The sequence below is a fragment of the Ascaphus truei genome, chromosome 7, assembly GCF_040206685.1.
Source record: "Ascaphus truei isolate aAscTru1 chromosome 7, aAscTru1.hap1, whole genome shotgun sequence".
Lineage (NCBI taxonomy): Eukaryota > Metazoa > Chordata > Amphibia > Anura > Ascaphidae > Ascaphus > Ascaphus truei.
The window spans coordinates 108,119,028-108,135,842 of NC_134489.1; the positions used below are offsets into that span (position 1 = coordinate 108,119,028).

The following is a 16,815-nucleotide window of genomic DNA, read 5'->3' on the forward strand; positions in this document are numbered from 1 at the left end:
AGGCCTGCTCCTGTCCCCGGAACATCAACTGCAGATATTCCCATTGTGCACAAGAGGAGGAACCGACTGTGCGTGACTTTTATACTTCCATATACCTTTTATTAACATTCCGTATACTTTCAGCCTGCTGCGTGGAGCAGCGTTCACAGTAAGACTTGGACATGGGAAGTACACCGCCAATAACACTCAATGGCTTCCCGCTTCTGAACTGATCAGCTGATGCTCGCTCAGCATTGGGCATGGTGAAGCTAATATTATGCTATAAACCAGGCAGATAATAATATTATTATCGATGGACAAAAAGCAAAAACCCCTCTGATTGCCTAACCTGAGAAAAACCTGTCTCATGCAAAGCTGGAAGTCCACAGTACATTTGATGTCCCATCCAAATCAGCACTAAGACAATGCGGTGTGGCAAAGGCAACACACACACTGCAAGGGTGAAGGAGTTAAGCATAACTAAAAAGACATCGAGTCTAGGAAACCTTCACCTATGAATCTGATAAAGTGAAAGGAAGCAAAACACAAGTATTAAAGATCTTTGTACAGAAGAATAGACGAGCACTACAGAGCCATCTATTGGTAAATCATAGAACTGCAACCAATATACCTTCCTTGAATACAAAGCATTATTCTGCAGCGTCCTTCATAATCAGTCACCCCACACAATGAAAAAAATCACAGTGTTGTGCTTTTTTCACAGATGCTTAAGTTTACAACCAATACATTTGTTGAGTGCTGCATTGCAGAATTGCCCAAAGATATACACGTTGGAAAAACAGGTTCATGTTAATTTAGTTGCAATACCACAATTTACCAATAGATGGCCTCATGACAAAAACCGTGTTCAGCCTGTTATTTTGTGTTTGCAAAAGTGAAATAAACTCTATTAACCTCTCTGTCATTCTAAATGTTATATTTATTAAATCTGGAGCAATATTAAGATTAGATCAAGTACGAATTCCCACAACTTTCTCCACAAAGAAACTCCATCTCAACTATCAAAGTTTTAGGAATGGGGCGAGGTTACGAACTTGTCTGGGAAATGTTCTTTCTGACCTTTTCCTTATTTGAGGCTGAATTTTGTATTTTAATTTTAATTTAGATAAAAATAATAATGTTGTTTGCACTCAAGGTTGCTGCATCTTTTTTTCCAACAAAAGTACCACCTGAAAAATATTAAATTACAGCAACATATTCTAGAAATCAAACCTTACTCATTTTGCAGGAGATGAAACATTATATGAGATATGTATTATTATTCATCAGGTGTGCTGCTCACTTGTAGCTGTTGAACCTGTTGGGTGCTTTAACACCTTGAATTTACCGTGCCATAATTATATATAATTAGGAAATATATATAGATAGTTATAGTTTTCAGGGTATGCATGAGTTAAAGGCTTTCTGTGACTAAACAGTTTTAGTTTATATAGACCTATAAGATCCCCTCTCAGTATGCACACTCACAATGTGGTTGCTATATATAATACAGGGCTAACCGTTCTGTATTCGGCTTGCAATGCTGTTTTATTCTACATTTTAAGGAGGATTTGTTGCTCTTTTAAGATTGAAAGTGGGAATCCTGGAAGGGTAAGTGAAGTTCAGAGAAATAAAGAATATATTGAAGCATTAGTGCTGTGATAGTAATCTCATGCCATAAGATGTGCATACCAAGGCCCCCTGAGGACTCACCTGACTATTAGGGTCTCCAAGCAAGTTACATATATGTGGCACAATCTTGCTCAACGTCAAACTGTTGGCTCCGTATCTAGGTAACAGATGTAAAAAAGTTATTCTTAGAGCAGGAATGCCTTCGGAAAACAAGACGTGTGCCATGCTAAATAATGGGACTTGGCTTACGCTTTAAGTGTTGCGATAAGGCAAAAGCAGACTCCTTCTCGCGTGCGAAAGTTCTTGTGTTTGAAACCTCCTAGCATCCGATCCCACACATACTAAAGAGAGATAAAGGATGGGTAGCATGAAGTCATCATTCCAAGTCTCTCTTCCCATGTGATCACAGCACCCATGAGATTACACAAAGAAATATACATTATATACAGTGAAGGAATGACAAATGCTGTGGGAGAGGCACAGGGGAGCCACAGATAGCAGTAAGCTATAACATCAAACGTGTTCTAAATCTCACATTAAGTACAGGAAGTGTGCTGATAAGGTACGTGAAACCAGTCTGCATTTCATTTCTTATAATATAATTGTTATAAAGATAACATTGCTCAACTTTCCTATACACACAACAGCAAAGTCACAGCATCCAATTTCCACAGTGAGTGAGTGAGACATAGTATTTTACAGTATGTGTAACTTAAACAGCGATGCACAACACGCTAGCAATGTACCACCCTTGGTGAAGTTCTTTTAGTGTATGCATGCTGTGAAACTGGCCCAGTATGTCTCCAAATGTTATCATGAGGTGCAACAATGTCCCAAAGCAAAAGAAAAAACAAAGTGTAATGCTTTCCACTGCACTCAGGCCCACATTGCTTATAACTGGATCTGTAGTATCTTATTAATCTGCAGAGAAGTGTTACAAACTTTTTACGGTTAAGGAACCCTAAAATTATATTATTAAATTCTGGGGAACCCCAACCCTCTCTAATAGTGTGCCTGAGATTAGATGCATTGTAAGGAACCCCAACCCTCTCTAATAGCACGCCTGAGATCAGATGCATTGTAAATTCTTCTGTATTTGGTACAATTTTATAATAATCTGAAAATTGCAGGGAACCCCAGTTGAAAAACACTGCTGTAGAGACTGTTCCCTGACCGGGTGCCCTCACTATTACTACTCCACTACTACCCCGTACCAGCACCCACTGAATTATCATCACCATTATTTACATTCAGTAGTACGTCTGAACTATTTCAGAGATACATATATTACGGGGATGAAAAGGGAAACGGAAAACCAGCAAGTGAAAGAATAATATATTTTTTGTCCTTTGGGTTCTCGTAGCCCTAGACACGGTCACAAAGTCTCCAGCGTACCTGGGGGTTTGAAGCGTTGTCCATTATCTTTATCAGAAGGCTTTGATCTTGCTCTCGCACAGAGTCCTTAGCATCTCCTAACCGATCAATTAAACTTGGCAGGACTGAGAAATCAGAGATCATTGTTACAACACATTATCCACTGTAATATTCATCAGCACGCAGAAAATGGCAAGAAGCAGACTCTTAACCCCGTCAGTGCCAAAGGCGCCTGCCACCCACTCAATCAATGCCTTGCCATCCTCCCCGCTGGCTCTGAAGGTGTTAAAAGTTATACAACTCTGAATGATTTATTTTTATTTTTTTAAATTCTTATTACAAACCGTGATATACAGACATTGAATAAAAGAGGCCGTGTGTTATCCGTTTGATTAGAATAAGCCTTGGTTATTTGTAAACCAGCCTCTGAATTTACAAGCAGATATATCTGAAACATTACTGCAAAATATTAAATTAAGGAATAATCAGGTGCCAGAAAAGGGTAGATAAAAGGGTTTCCATCACTAGATGTGTTTTAATACCAGTTTAACATCAAAGTATTTAAAAATTTAAAATGAAATAGCCATAATTAAGACATGGGGCTCTGAAACAAGTCATTTTCATCACAAACTGAAGTAATTAACTTGGCAGCTGCTAATTACCACCGGGTTTTGAGAAGGTTGCAAATACAAAAGATTGTTGCTTACTGTTTTTTCCCAGCACTATGTTAAGGGCTGGCTAACGCCTAAATGATTAAAGATCAGATACAAATCAATTACAAGGCGAGTGCTCCTGGCTTATTCCAGGTGTGCAGTCAGTGGGAGAGAGAGTGGGGTGTGGGGGTACCTACCTGTACCAATTTGAGTTTTGAACCTATCTTGCAAACGTGAAACTAGTGCAGATAAAATATCCATTCCCAGAAGAGCCACCTGCAAAGAAAAAGCACTATATTGAATATGAGAATGAGGGTGCAGAAATCCCTAACTAGAATGATAAAGAAGATAATACATTTCAAACGGAACAATATGCTATATTGTGACTTGTTAGAAAACATTTGCATAACAGTATTCCAGTGTAGTAGCTTTGCATAGAATATGCAAATACCCACAGCTAGGTGGCGCAATGCATCATGGGTAGCGCCCATTTTCCTTTACGCATCCCAAAAAATAAAAAAACAGGCTTCGTGTTTTTATCTTTTTTTCCCAAGATATGGCAGTTACATGACATGAAGAGTCCCTTCAGAATTCAGTTCAACTACAAACACGCAACAAGAAAAGTCACCCTAAGTGTAAGAAGGTTTTGGAATTTGCCACCCGGTTTCAAACACCGTCACTATTAACCATCCTGTTCTTGGGGTAGAGCGACTGTTCAATGAACGTATCGTGAGAACAGTTCTGCTAACACCTAAAACAACACGTACGCGCCACTAGTGTGTAAGCATTAGCAAGGTGCAATTTTTGGAACCCATTTTGCTAAGTAAAAAAATAAGATTTCAAGAATTGGTATTGATTTACTCAACAGATCGCGTTCTGCTGCATCTAAAATTAACATAACCAATCTAAAAATACAATCGCAAGTGCTTATATGCAAGCTATAAACTGCAATACCGAACCGGCACTTAATATATATATAAGCTATAAACTGCAATACCGAACCGGCACTTAATCATAAGATCCGCATAAAACGAGTCACTAGATGGCGTAGTGACGAGTGAGGAGATACAAATAAAGCCAGACACAACAGTCAAAAATGAGCCAAGAATTACAATAATGTCCCTCCCTGTTGGTGCAAACCGAAATGGATTTCTGTTAAGGTTTAAAAAAAACATTTAAATTAAAGAAGATGCATGCCCCTTATAGGACAAGAATGTACCTCTTTTGAGGACTTCCCTATAACACGGATGCGAAAAGTGTGTTAACTTGATCTGATTTTCACTCATATGTAAATGACTGCTCCTAAATGCGGTGGAAAGCATTGTGGGTAATGTAATTTCTCCTTAAAAACAGGGGGTGGGGTATTAACAAATAAAACCCAAGCTGCAAATATCTGCAAATTAAAGTGCCTGTGTAGTAAGTTAGTGGCAAGCAGCTGGAAAACAATTATACACAGTAATCACCCTCATGTAAAATGGATTTTGTTTTCGACACCCTATTTATACGCACTCCAACAACTAGAGCATCATTTCTTTGGGTAGAGGGAATGGTTAATGTACGTATGGTGAGAGCAGTCTTGCAGTTGTAACAACACACAAGCATGTTGAATATGAAAGCATTGGATAGGGGCACTTTTTGGAACATTTGTACAAAGGTAAGACGTTGAAAAGTATATATTGTCTGTATTATCTAGTAAAGGTGCAATCTCTGTTTCCTAAATTAAATATAACCCTACTCTGGAACTATAAACAGTGTATTTCCTGAGCTGATAAAAAATGCTAATCTCACAGTAAATTGCCCTATTAGCATTACAAGTATTTCATTTATGTGTAAACTCTTTGTATAAAGAATCTATTGCTGATACTGAAATGACTTGCCAACCACCTGTGACCATTCCACCTCAGAGGTTAATAGGGATCTCAAAAACCCTACTCCCTTAGATTGTTTTTTTTTAAATAAATGTTCCAAAAGTGGGAACATATGGACTTTGTCCCAATTAATTGGTTCAACATGGGTTTCTTGCAGTTCCAAATGACCTATTCTTCCATAGGCAGTAACAATATTAAACTATGGCAGTACAGGTAACAGGTGGAGAACATTGCTTTTTGCTAGATGTTTCTGTTCTGAATAATCTATTCTTCAACAGGCATGCTGTAACTTTTTCCTAACGACAAATTAACCTATACATAGCTGTTAGTATGAAGAGACGGCTGCTAGAACAAAGGGTCAGTGGCTACAGCAACTACACACTCAGTTGCAGGATACCCTACATGTTTTATACAATCGGAGAAATCAGATTTTGAAACATTAAAAGGATACAGTCCCGATTTCAACATTACTGTCTATTTACCCAGCTGCCTGCTCTATAATCTTCCCTCTCCCTTATTCAGCTGGCAATGGTTTCTCCCAGATTAGGGTGTGGGCAGTGCGGGTTAGGCTGGGATTAATATTCCTCACTTACCTGTTAATGTTGAACAAGTGCCTTATTGCGTTTACCTTGCAACATTTGTAGTTGTGCGAATTCTGCAAGATCTGTGCCATTTTCAAACATTTTATAATTGAACCCATTCACTGCCAGAGGCCAGCAATGCTTTGCATGTCACTGAGGTTACCTGCATGTTTAAGCGTTGTGTCTCTTAAGAACTAAAAGCAAACTGTGTAAAGCACACCCAATATAGCCGTGTGTTTGTATAGCGAGATCACACCTAAGCAGCTTTCAGTGCAGCCCATAAAGATTGCATTAGTGTTTATCCAAAATAAAAATACAAAACTACTGGAAGATGTCATTGTGGTGTATTATCTGATGGAAAAGGGCAATTTGGTCTCAAAAGAAAAACGTTAAGTGCCAAATAATTGCATCAGCATTTATAAAGTGACACCATTTTTCTTTGATACAAAAAAGTGCGTTTTCCGCCCTAATTTTGCAGCCTGGAGACCTTAGTATATACAGTAGCCTCCATCATTTGCTGCTTCTATATAAGCAAAGTCTGTGAACCATTCTCATCACGAGGTCAGCAATGCGCTGCTTTGCAATGAGTCGCTGGCAGTGTAGGGGTTCATTTTACATGGCTGCCTATTTAAGGAGGTGCAAATTGATGCAATTTCCCAGGCAGATAAGTTACTTCCCCCTCCCCGCAAAGAATTGTCGCTACTGTATTTTTAACAATAGTTGTTCTAAGTAACATTTGGGTTCATAGTTTACCAACTTTTGGGTTCCACAATTCTGTTTCCACTGACCTATTGCTGCAAAAGCCTTGTTTTCTAACCCTCTAACAATACAATGATCCGCAGTGACAAGAGATCGGTAAATAGGAAGTCTCACAAGAAACCAATGCGTTTATTTCCTTTCTATTCAACTTTTATTTCTTCTTTCATTCCATACGTTTAAATTTGGGAAGTGTTACACTAATTTAACTTCACAAATACATTTCTCTGAGACATAAAGACACTTTTCAAACGACTGGTTTATAGCTCGGCCCAAGTTACTCCAAATTTCCTATCACAGACCTGTTTTGTCAGTTGTTTGAGCGCTTAACCCTTTCCCCTCCCGGTGCCGGAGGGTCCTGCAATCCTAACCCCATCTGGCAGTGAATGTGTTAAATAGGCGTCAATGTATGTATTTTGCTGTACGAATGATGACATTTGTTAAAATATATTTTCAGTAAGGAGGTGTAGCTCTTAATTTTCTGTACTTGGAAAATCTACACCTAGAAAGTACAATGTGTTTGCAGGAGAATTTTAGGTGCACAAATGATAACGGCACGTGTGTTTATATTGTTCCATTAAAGGTGCAATCCCACAGTCAGCCGGCTTAATTCCTTAGGGGCCTCTAATTGGGGAAGTGTTTGTCAATCAAGTGTTTTTCCTCCCCTTATCAGAGAGCCAATAAGGGGAGGGGGGCTCGCTTATCACACAAAAGGGAGCAGCCAGAGGAAATCAAACCCCACCCTACAAATATTTCAAGGTGTCAGGAATACAGCCTCCCCGTCTGCCCGCAGGCAGGAACACAGCCTCCCCATCTGCCCGCAGGCGGGAACACAGCCTCCGCGTCTGCCCGCAGGCAGGAACACAGCCTCCCCGTCTGCCCGCAGGCAGGAACACAGCCTCCCCGTCTGCCCGCAGGCAGGAATACAGCCCCCGCGTCTGCCCGCAGGCAGGAATACAGCCTCCCCGTCTGCCCGCAGACAGGAATACAGCCTCCGCGTCTGCCCGCAGGCAGGAATACAGCCCCCGCGTCTGCCCGCAGGCAGGAATACAGCCTCCCCGTCTGCCCGCAGGCGGGAATACAGCCTCCCTGTCTGCCCGCAGGCGGGAATACAGCCTCCCCGTCTGCCCGCAGGCGGGTATACAGCCTCCCCGTCTGCCCGCAGGAGGAATACAGCCCCCGCGTCTGCCCGCAGGCAGGAATACAGCCTCCCCGTCTGCCCGCAGGCAGGAATACAGCCTCCGCGTCTGCCCGCAGGCGGGAATACAGCCTCCCCGTCTGCCCGCAGGCAGGAATACAGCCTCCCCGTCTGCCCGCAGGCAGGAATACAGCCTCCCCGTCTGCCCGCAGGCAGGAATACAGCCTCCCCGTCTGCCCGCAGGCAGGAATACAGCCTCCCCGTCTGCCCGCAGGCAGGAATAGAGCCTCCCCGTCTGCCCGCAGGCAGGAATACAGCCTCCCCGTCTGCCCGCAGGCAGGAATACAGCCTCCCCGTCTGCCCGCAGGCAGGAATACAGCCTCCCCGTCTGCCCGCAGGCGGGAATACAGCCTCCCCGTCTGCCCGCAGGCAGGAATACAGCCTCCGCGTCTGCCCGCAGGCAGGAATACAGCCTCCCCGTCTGCCCGCAGGCAGGAATACAGCCTCCCCGTCTGCCCGCAGGCAGGAATACAGCCCCCGCCTCTGCCCGCAGGCGGGAACACAGCCTCCCCGTCTGCCCGCAGGCAGGAATACAGCCTCCCCGTCTGCCCGCAGGCAGGAATACAGCCCCCGCGTCTGCCCGCAGGCGGGAACACAGCCTACCCGTCTGCCCGCAGGCAGGAATACAGCCTCCCCGTCTGCCCGCAGGCAGGAATACAGCCTCCCCGTCTGCCCGCAGGCAGGAATACAGCCCCCGCGTCTGCCCGCAGGCGGGAATACAGCCTCCCCGTCTGCCCGCAGGCAGGAATACAGCCCCCGCGTCTGCCCGCAGGCGGGAACACAGCCTTCCCGTCTGCCCGCAGGCAGGAATACAGCCTCCCCGTCTGCCCGCAGGCAGGAATACAGCCTCCCCGTCTGCCCGCAGGCAGGAATACAGCCCCCGCGTCTGCCCGCAGGCGGGAATACAGCCTCCGCGTCTGCCCGCAGGCAGGAATACAGCCTCCCCGTCTGCCCGCAGGCAGGAATACAGCCTCCCCGTCTGCCCGCATGCAGGAATACAGCCCCCGCGTCTGCCCGCAGGCAGGAATACAGCCTCCCCGTCTGCCCGCAGGCAGGAATACAGCCCCCGCGTCTGCCCGCAGGCAGGAATACAGCCTCCCCGTTTGCCCGCAGGCAGGAATACAGCCCCCGCGTCTGCCCGCAGGCAGGAATACAGCCCCCGCGTCTGCCCGCAGGCAGGAATACAGCCCCCGCCTCTGCCCGCAGGCAGGAATAAAGCCTCTGCCCGCAGGCAGGAATACAGCCCCCGCGTCTGCCCGCAGGCAGGAATACAGCCTCTGCCCGCAGGCAGGAATACAGCCTCCCTGTCTGCCCGCAGGCAGGAATACAGCCTCCCTGTCTGCCCGCAGGCAGGAATACAGCCTCCCCGTCTGCCCGCAGGCAGGAATACAGCCTCCCCGTCTGCCCGCAGGCAGGAATACAGCCTCCCCGTCTGCCCGCAGGCAGGAATACAGCCTCCCCGTCTGCCCGCAGGCAGGAATACAGCCTCCCCGTCTGCCCGCAGGCAGGAATACAGCCCCCGCGTCTGCCCGCAGGCAGGAATACAGCCCCCGCGTCTGCCCGCAGGCAGGAATAAAGCCTCAGAGAGACGCGGAGGCTGAACTGAAACAGGTTTACATAATCTGCTTTATTAAAAAGAAAGTGTAAGTGTTGTGTGCTCTGTAGTTATTCCTAACCTGCCTGTGCTTTTCTGCAAACCAGCACATTTGGGCTTTGAAGCAGCCTTTGTGCTGATCTCGTTATTCCCCTGCATTAAATCTCTTCTGGCCTTTTCAATGCTGTGGTGTTTTTGTTTTTATGTTTAATTTGAGACTTAATGTCAAATTGTTAGGTTATAACGGAGTTCTCCCAGGTGATGTCTAAAGGTTACCATGGTAACATCCAACGCTAGAGATGTCATTATTTTATTTATTTTTAGCACAAAACGTGTTGGGTGTTTTTTGTTTCTTACCGAAAGAGCAGAACACACTCACAGGGCACGATATTAACATTATGCATGAAGCTTACGGCGAGGTTTCCCCCCCCCCCCCTGTTTTAACCCTTTATTTGCAGCATCACAGTACCACGACCCTTTCTGGCACTCGCAGTCATGTGACCGCCGCCCCCCTTCCGTTCCTCGTGTAGATCGTGCCCTACATGTGCGCTCGCCTAACAAAACAAGCATGGTTTCTCTTGCATCGCTCCTACCTCGGGCTCCCCCGAGTGTCAGACCCCAAGACGCCGTTGCTACTTCTTCGGGCTCTCAAAGGGTTAAGTGGGAATCTGCCTGAGCCCACAATTAGGCACAGCTGGTTAATCGGATAAAGTGAATGCTCTTGCATCTCATTAGGGTTATCTTGATGCATACTTACTGGTGATGCTACCAGGATTAGTTCCTGGGTTTTTTCCCCCATACTATTTCACTACAAACAGATACGCGTGTGTGTGTGTATGTATGTATGTATGTATGTGTGTGTGTGTGTGTGTGTGTGTGTGTGTGTGTGTGTGTGTGTATATATATATATCCCCAACAACTGTTTTACCAAACATTACATTATACATTCAATTATACAAAACTAAATCCTACACACAGAGAAACAGAAAAGGCTGTGTACATTTTGCTGTCAGGAAATGAAACCGTATCCATATATATAACATTTTGCGAATAACTTTCCTATTAACCTGTGGTTTCCCGTCCGCCAGAGATTTGGAGCCATCTTGATTCCCCTTGAGGGAGACGTCCCCACCGGGGGACCTGGCCTTAAACCAGCTAACTTCATAGGTAAGTACCTTGGGAACAGTGTGACCCCCACAGCTGAATAGTGCGGTTCCGCTCGGGGAGACCCTCGGTTCCATCTTGTTAATAGTAGGGAGGAGTGCTGCTTTCGTCTCCGGACGTCCCTTTACAAGCCAAACACTTGTGTACGCCCTACCATTGTAGTATATTGCCGGTGTACGCCCTACCATTGTAGTATATTGCCGGTGTACGCCCTACCATTGTAGTATATTGCCGGTGTACGCCCTACCATTGTAGTATATTGCCGTGTACGCCCTACCATTGTAGTATATTGCCGGTGTACGCGCTACCATTGTAGTATATTGCCGGTGTACGCCCTACCATTGTAGTATATTGCCGGTGTACGCCCTACCATTGTAGTATATTGCCGGTGTACGCGCTACCATTGTAGTATATTGCCGGTGTACGCGCTACCATTGTAGTATATTGCCGGTGTACGCGCTACCATTGTAGTATATTGCCGGTGTACGCGCTACCATTGTAGTATATTGCCGGTGTACGCGCTACCATTGTAGTATATTGCCGGTGTACGCGCTACCATTGTAGTATATTGCCGGTGTACGCGCTACCATTGTAGTATATTGCCGGTGTACGCGCTACCATTGTAGTATATTGCCGGTGTACGCGCTACCATTGTAGTATATTGCCGGTGTACGCGCTACCATTGTAGTATATTGCCGGTGTACGCGCTACCATTGTAGTATATTGCTGTGCAGGAGGAACCTGTAAAATGACTTAACACTGTGTGCTAAACTCTTCCAGGTGCACTTGTAGGGGCCTTTGGCAAATTTCTTTATTTCGTTGTCTCTGCCTTTCTATTTATAACTTAATATTCAACGCTAAACAAAAAGTGCTGCCAAGATATAACCCAAAAGGCGGCTGAATTCATATTTTTGCAGCATTATGAAAGAGCTTGAAACTGAAAGCCATTATCTGAATATGAATGATCTGGCTGAGAATAAGGCACCCTGGCCAGCGTGTTGGCACATGCTAATGTGTAAAATCGGGCGCTTTATACATGCACAGATACACTCCTCCCTAACCCAGTCATAATTTGTACTGTCATTTGTAATAATCGCCTGGAAAATGCGTACCACATTCTTGCACACTAATAACATTATTGCTCAAGAAATACTTTCCTAAGCTGTTTGCAGTTAATTTAATTATTCCCATTATGCTGATTATCTAAAACCGCCTAAAACATTAAGCCGCGAAAGCACCTTCTCTTTTTCTTGCCCATGACATCTTTGCTCTGTACAGAATTACAGGCGTGACTACTTTGGAGACTGATGGATCCTAACAGAACCCTTATAATGAAATTAGCAGCCTCTGCTTTTGAGCCTACTAGATTTTCCAGTAATTGGGCGAAAGCAATAATAATAAAAAAAAAAAAATGCAAATTGTTGCCAGAATTAGAAACCCAGAATGTGACGGAAGATAAGAACCCCCCCCCCCCCCCCCAGTCTGCACTTCGGGCTCCCCCCCCCCCAGTCTGCACTTCGGGCTCCCCCCCCCCCCAGTCTGCACTTCGGGCTCCCCCCCCCCCCCAGTCTGCACTTCGGGCTCCCCCCCCCCCCAGTCTGCACTTCGGGCTCCCCCCCCCCAGTGTGCACTTCGGGCTCCCCTCCCCCCAGTCTGCACTTCGGGCTCCCCTCCCCCCAGTCTGCACTTCGGGCTCCCCTCCCCCCAGTCTGCACTTCGGGCTCCCCTCCCCCCAGTCTGCACTTCGGGCTCCCCTCCCCCCAGTCTGCACTTCGGGCTCCCCTCCCCCCAGTCTGCACTTCGGGCTCCCCTCCCCCCAGTCTGCACTTCGGGCTCCCCTCCCCCCAGTCTGCACTTCGGGCTCCCCTCCCCCCTGTCTGCACTTCGGGCTCCCCTCCCCCCAGTCTGCACTTCGGGCTCCCCTCCCCCCAGTCTGCACTTCGGGCTCCCCTCCCCCCAGTCTGCACTTCGGGCTCCCCTCCCCCCAGTCTGCACTTCGGGCTCCCCTCCCCCCAGTCTGCACTTCGGGCTCCCCTCCCCCCAGTCTGCACTTCGGGCTCCCCTCCCCCCAGTCTGCACTTCGGGCTCCCCTCCCCCCAGTCTGCACTTCGGGCTCCCCTCCCCCCAGTCTGCACTTCGGGCTCCCCTCCCCCCAGTCTGCACTTCGGGCTCCCCTCCCCCCAGTCTGCACTTCGGGCTCCCCTCCCCCCAGTCTGCACTTCGGGCTCCCCTCCCCCCAGTCTGCACTTCGGGCTCCCCTCCCCCCAGTCTGCACTTCGGGCTCCCCTCCCCCCAGTCTGCACTTCGGGCTCCCCTCCCCCCGTCTGCACTTCGGGCTCCCCTCCCCCGGTCTGCACTTCGGGCTCCCCTCCCCCGGTCTGCACTTCGGGCTCCCCTCCCCCCAGTCTGCACTTCGGGCTCCCCTCCCCCCAGTCTGCACTTCGGGCTCCCCTCCCCCCGGTCTGCACTCTGCCTTCGCCCTTGCACGCTTCTTCTCTTCCCCGTCCTGCCCACGCGTGCTTTCCCCTCACACGCCGCCCCCCCCCCCCCCATGTTTTGTCCCCTTTATGGACAGAGCTGTTTTCTCTCCTGTTTGGGCCTTTGCATATCTGATTATTTGCTTAGCCTCCTTAAAGCCTGTCCTGATATAGTTCTCTATGCTCCTTAAAGCCTGTCCTGATATAGTTCTCTATGCTCCTTAAAGCCTATCCTGATATAGTCCTCTATGCTCCTTAAAGCCTGTCCTGATATAGTTCTCTATGCTCCTTAAAGCCTATCCTGATATAGTCCTCTATGCTCCTTAAAGCCTGTCCTGATATAGTCCTCTATGCTCCTTAAAGCCTATCCTGATATAGTCCTCTATGCTCCTTAAAGCCTATCCTGATATAGTCCTCTATGCTCCTTAAAGCCTGTCCTGATATAGTCCTCTATGCTCCTTAAAGCCTGTCCTGATATAGTTCTCTATGCTCCTTAAAGCCTGTCCTGATATAGTTCTCTATGCTCCTTAAAGCCTGTCCTGATATAGTCCTCTATGCTCCTTAAAGCCTGTCCTGATATAGTCCTCAATGCTCCTTAAAGCCTATCCTGATATAGTTCTTTATGCTCCTTAAAGCCTGTCCTGATATAGTTCTCTATGCTCCTTAAAGCCTGTCCTGATATAGTTCTCTATGCTCCTTAAAGCCTGTCCTGATATAGTTCTATCCTACTCCCTGCTTCTATTTTCTTAACGTACTCTTTAGCTTTTACATTACCAGACACCCCCTTTAAAAACCTTATTAACGCGGCGCATGCGCGACCCCGGAGTAGATGGCGGCCTAACCTGAGAGCTCCGTTCCCCCCACAGCATTTAATAAAGTGAAATTACCTATAAAACCCCATAAAACGCCCAATAAAAGCTAGATACCGATACATAAAGACCCAGTGATGGCTCCGGCAAACCCGAAAAAGAAAAACGGAGAGGATTTAAAGAATTACTTTGCCAGAACCCGTGCGCAGCGAGCCGACACAGAAATGGCGCGCGACTTGAATAGGGAGTCGGATACGGAGCAGGAGGAGGACACCGCGGACGGCCCGGAACAGCTGCCGGTCTGCCGGTCCGACTTCACAAAATTGTATAGAGATGGGAAGTCCTTACTACAGGCCGAGATTCAAGGGCTGAGGAAGGAGGTCCAGAGTATTGGCGAACGCACTGGACAGGTAGAGGAGAAGGTGGATGCCTCCATAAGGTCAGTCCAGAAAATCGCCAAACAGAATAAGCTACAGGTCCAAGTCACAGAACTTGCTGAGAGACAGGAGGACGCGGAAAACCGCGAACGGTGTAATAATGTCCGTGTGAGAGGGCTGGCCGAGACAGTGACAGACGCCGAGGCGTTCATAACTAAGTGGATAAGCGAGGTTTTACCTGAAAAGACAGCCGCAGAATTGGTAATGGACCGTTGCCATAGAGCCCTACGTAGCTGACCACTAGATACCGACAGACCAAGGGATGTGATTCTAAGACTTCACCATTACCGTACACGGGAAGCTCTGTTCCAGGCAACCCATGCAAAGGGGAGTTGGGAATATGAGGGACAAACACTCCAGATATACCAGCATCTATCCCCTCTCACGCTGACACGACGGCGTAAACTGCAGCCCATAACGGGGATACTGAGTGAAAGGGCCATTAGATATAGGTGGACCTTCCCGTTCGGGCTGCTAGTTATTAAAAATGGCAAAACGGTCAGCATGAGGAAAGTAGAGGAGGGAGAAGACTTCCTCAAGAAGCTAGGCATAACTAACGCCTTACCTGCTCCTGCCGCGGCCGAAGCTGTGTCAGAACCGGGCTGGCAACAGCAGAAGAAAGCGCAGAGGATAAGTCCAAGGCCAGAGGCTGAAGACTCAGAGTGAAGTCATAAACCCCCGAGCTGGGGTGCTCATATAACATTTTTAAGTTGGGCCGAAGTTATGGTCTCTTACAGTGTTAATGTTTCTGTTCCGTAATTCTCCCCTCAAATAAACTCTTAAACTGTCCTGTGCCTGGCCAGCCCAAACACAAACACTGGAACTGAAAAACAAACAAGAATCACATAGAGACTTACCTCCGATACATAAGCTGGCTCTGCGGCTGAGAATTCGTTGCAGGGCCTGGGAAGACACAAACCAAGATGGCCGCGGAGCAGCACATGGAAACAGGCGCCATCCTGGATCCACAGGAGGTGAAGACGACTCTGGCGGGAAGATGCAGCTCTAAGGCGGGAAGATGGAGCGAGGCGACATCCTCCCCCCACGGAGACCAGGCAGCTTCTGAGGAGACCGGAAGGGGAGGAGACTGTGCCGCAGCGGAAGCGACGTGACCGCCATCTTGGAGGTGGCAAGCGCGCCGGAGGAAATTACGTCACCGAGAGAGCCGGAGCCCCCAGAGGCCAACAAAACATGGACGGGCAAGGAGAAGGAACGGCGGAGACGACAGGCAGCTAGGGTTATGCCGGGACTACGCAATATATACACACACAACAAGGTCATATAAGGGGCAGATAGAAGTAATAGATAAAACGTGACGAAGCACACATGAAAGGGAGAAAGGAAGGAGATCCCCCAGGCTAGGAATCCGAAGTGCAGCAAGCCACACAGGAGCATAAGACAGAAGGCACACTACACCCGTGCACTCACAGAGAAGCAGGGCTCATAAGATCGGAGAAATGAGATAGAGGTACAGGCATAAGACACGACTTATCAAGTTAAGGGGTTTAAAAAGTCAGGGTCACACGGATCATTAGAGGATAAATGGAGGGATAGCCGCACACTATGTAAAGTTACTGTATAAAGTTAACTCAGTGTTATACGGTTACAAAGAAATAAGATAGAGCAGCTACTAAAAAGCCAGGGTTTTAGTTGGGTAATCAATAAGATCGGTGATAAGGGGGGTAGCGGAGCAGGGAAGTGGCTCCGAGGTCTGTAGGCGTCTCCACTTGAGCACCAGAGAACTTATTACTGGTGGCTCATGAAAGTCCTCGAGGTGGGCCGGGAGGGTCTGTGGCAAAAAACTTGGCAGGCCACTAGATTGCCTCAAACCGATGGTCGCGTGGGATGTAATCACTGTGGCGGGAGGTTTTAGACTTCCTCAGACCACGGGCTATGTTATCACTGTTTTAGGTTTAGTGTATGTGTGTGTTTCGTTGTTCCTTTTGTGTCCCACCCACCCTTCCCTCCCAAGGCGCAAGACAATCCAGATCACCTCGACCTTGGATGGCTGGCAATATGAAAGTCAGACGGCAGGACATTACAATCAGGCGGCCCCCGACGCTAGTGACCCACTTACCAACATCAATGGGTAAGGACATTATAATATTGTCACACAATGTTAAAGGATTCAATAGTCCAAGGAAACAAAGAATGGCCATATCAGACTATAGACGAACTGACCCCGACATAATTTTCCTTCAGGAAACACATTTTTCCACGACCAACTCCCCAAAATACATAGACAGCAAATTCAAACAATGGTTTGCATCATCTGCTCCGGTCAAGAAAAGAG

At 47.4% G+C, this 16,815-nt stretch overlaps 1 protein-coding gene, 1 long non-coding RNA gene and 1 other non-coding gene across 33 annotated transcripts in view; 2 read left to right on the top strand and 1 right to left on the bottom strand.

Annotated features, from left to right (window-relative positions):
- Positions 1 to 16,815, bottom strand: part of LOC142499853 (CLIP-associating protein 1-A) — a 209,151-nt gene that overhangs the window by 154,281 nt on the left and 38,055 nt on the right. For all 30 annotated transcript variants that reach the window (XM_075609814.1, XM_075609813.1, XM_075609811.1 and 27 more), the window contains exons 3-6: positions 3,836 to 3,914; positions 3,007 to 3,110; positions 1,861 to 1,952; positions 1,693 to 1,768 (exon numbers count right to left, since the gene is read on the bottom strand). In XM_075609814.1, coding sequence (XP_075465929.1) covers positions 1,693 to 1,768; positions 1,861 to 1,952; positions 3,007 to 3,110; positions 3,836 to 3,914 — 351 coding nt within the window. The remainder of the gene's footprint in view (positions 1 to 1,692; positions 1,769 to 1,860; positions 1,953 to 3,006; positions 3,111 to 3,835; positions 3,915 to 16,815) is intronic.
- Positions 4,324 to 4,450, top strand: LOC142500362 (U4atac minor spliceosomal RNA). The gene has a single exon (XR_012802921.1). It is a non-coding gene; the product is annotated as a U4atac minor spliceosomal RNA (small nuclear RNA).
- The window catches only part of LOC142499858 (uncharacterized), a 40,001-nt gene continuing 28,328 nt past the window's right edge, over positions 5,143 to 16,815 (top strand). For both annotated transcript variants that reach the window (XR_012802763.1, XR_012802762.1), the window contains exons 1-2: positions 5,143 to 5,292; positions 10,724 to 10,802. This is a non-coding gene — a long non-coding RNA (uncharacterized LOC142499858). The remainder of the gene's footprint in view (positions 5,293 to 10,723; positions 10,803 to 16,815) is intronic.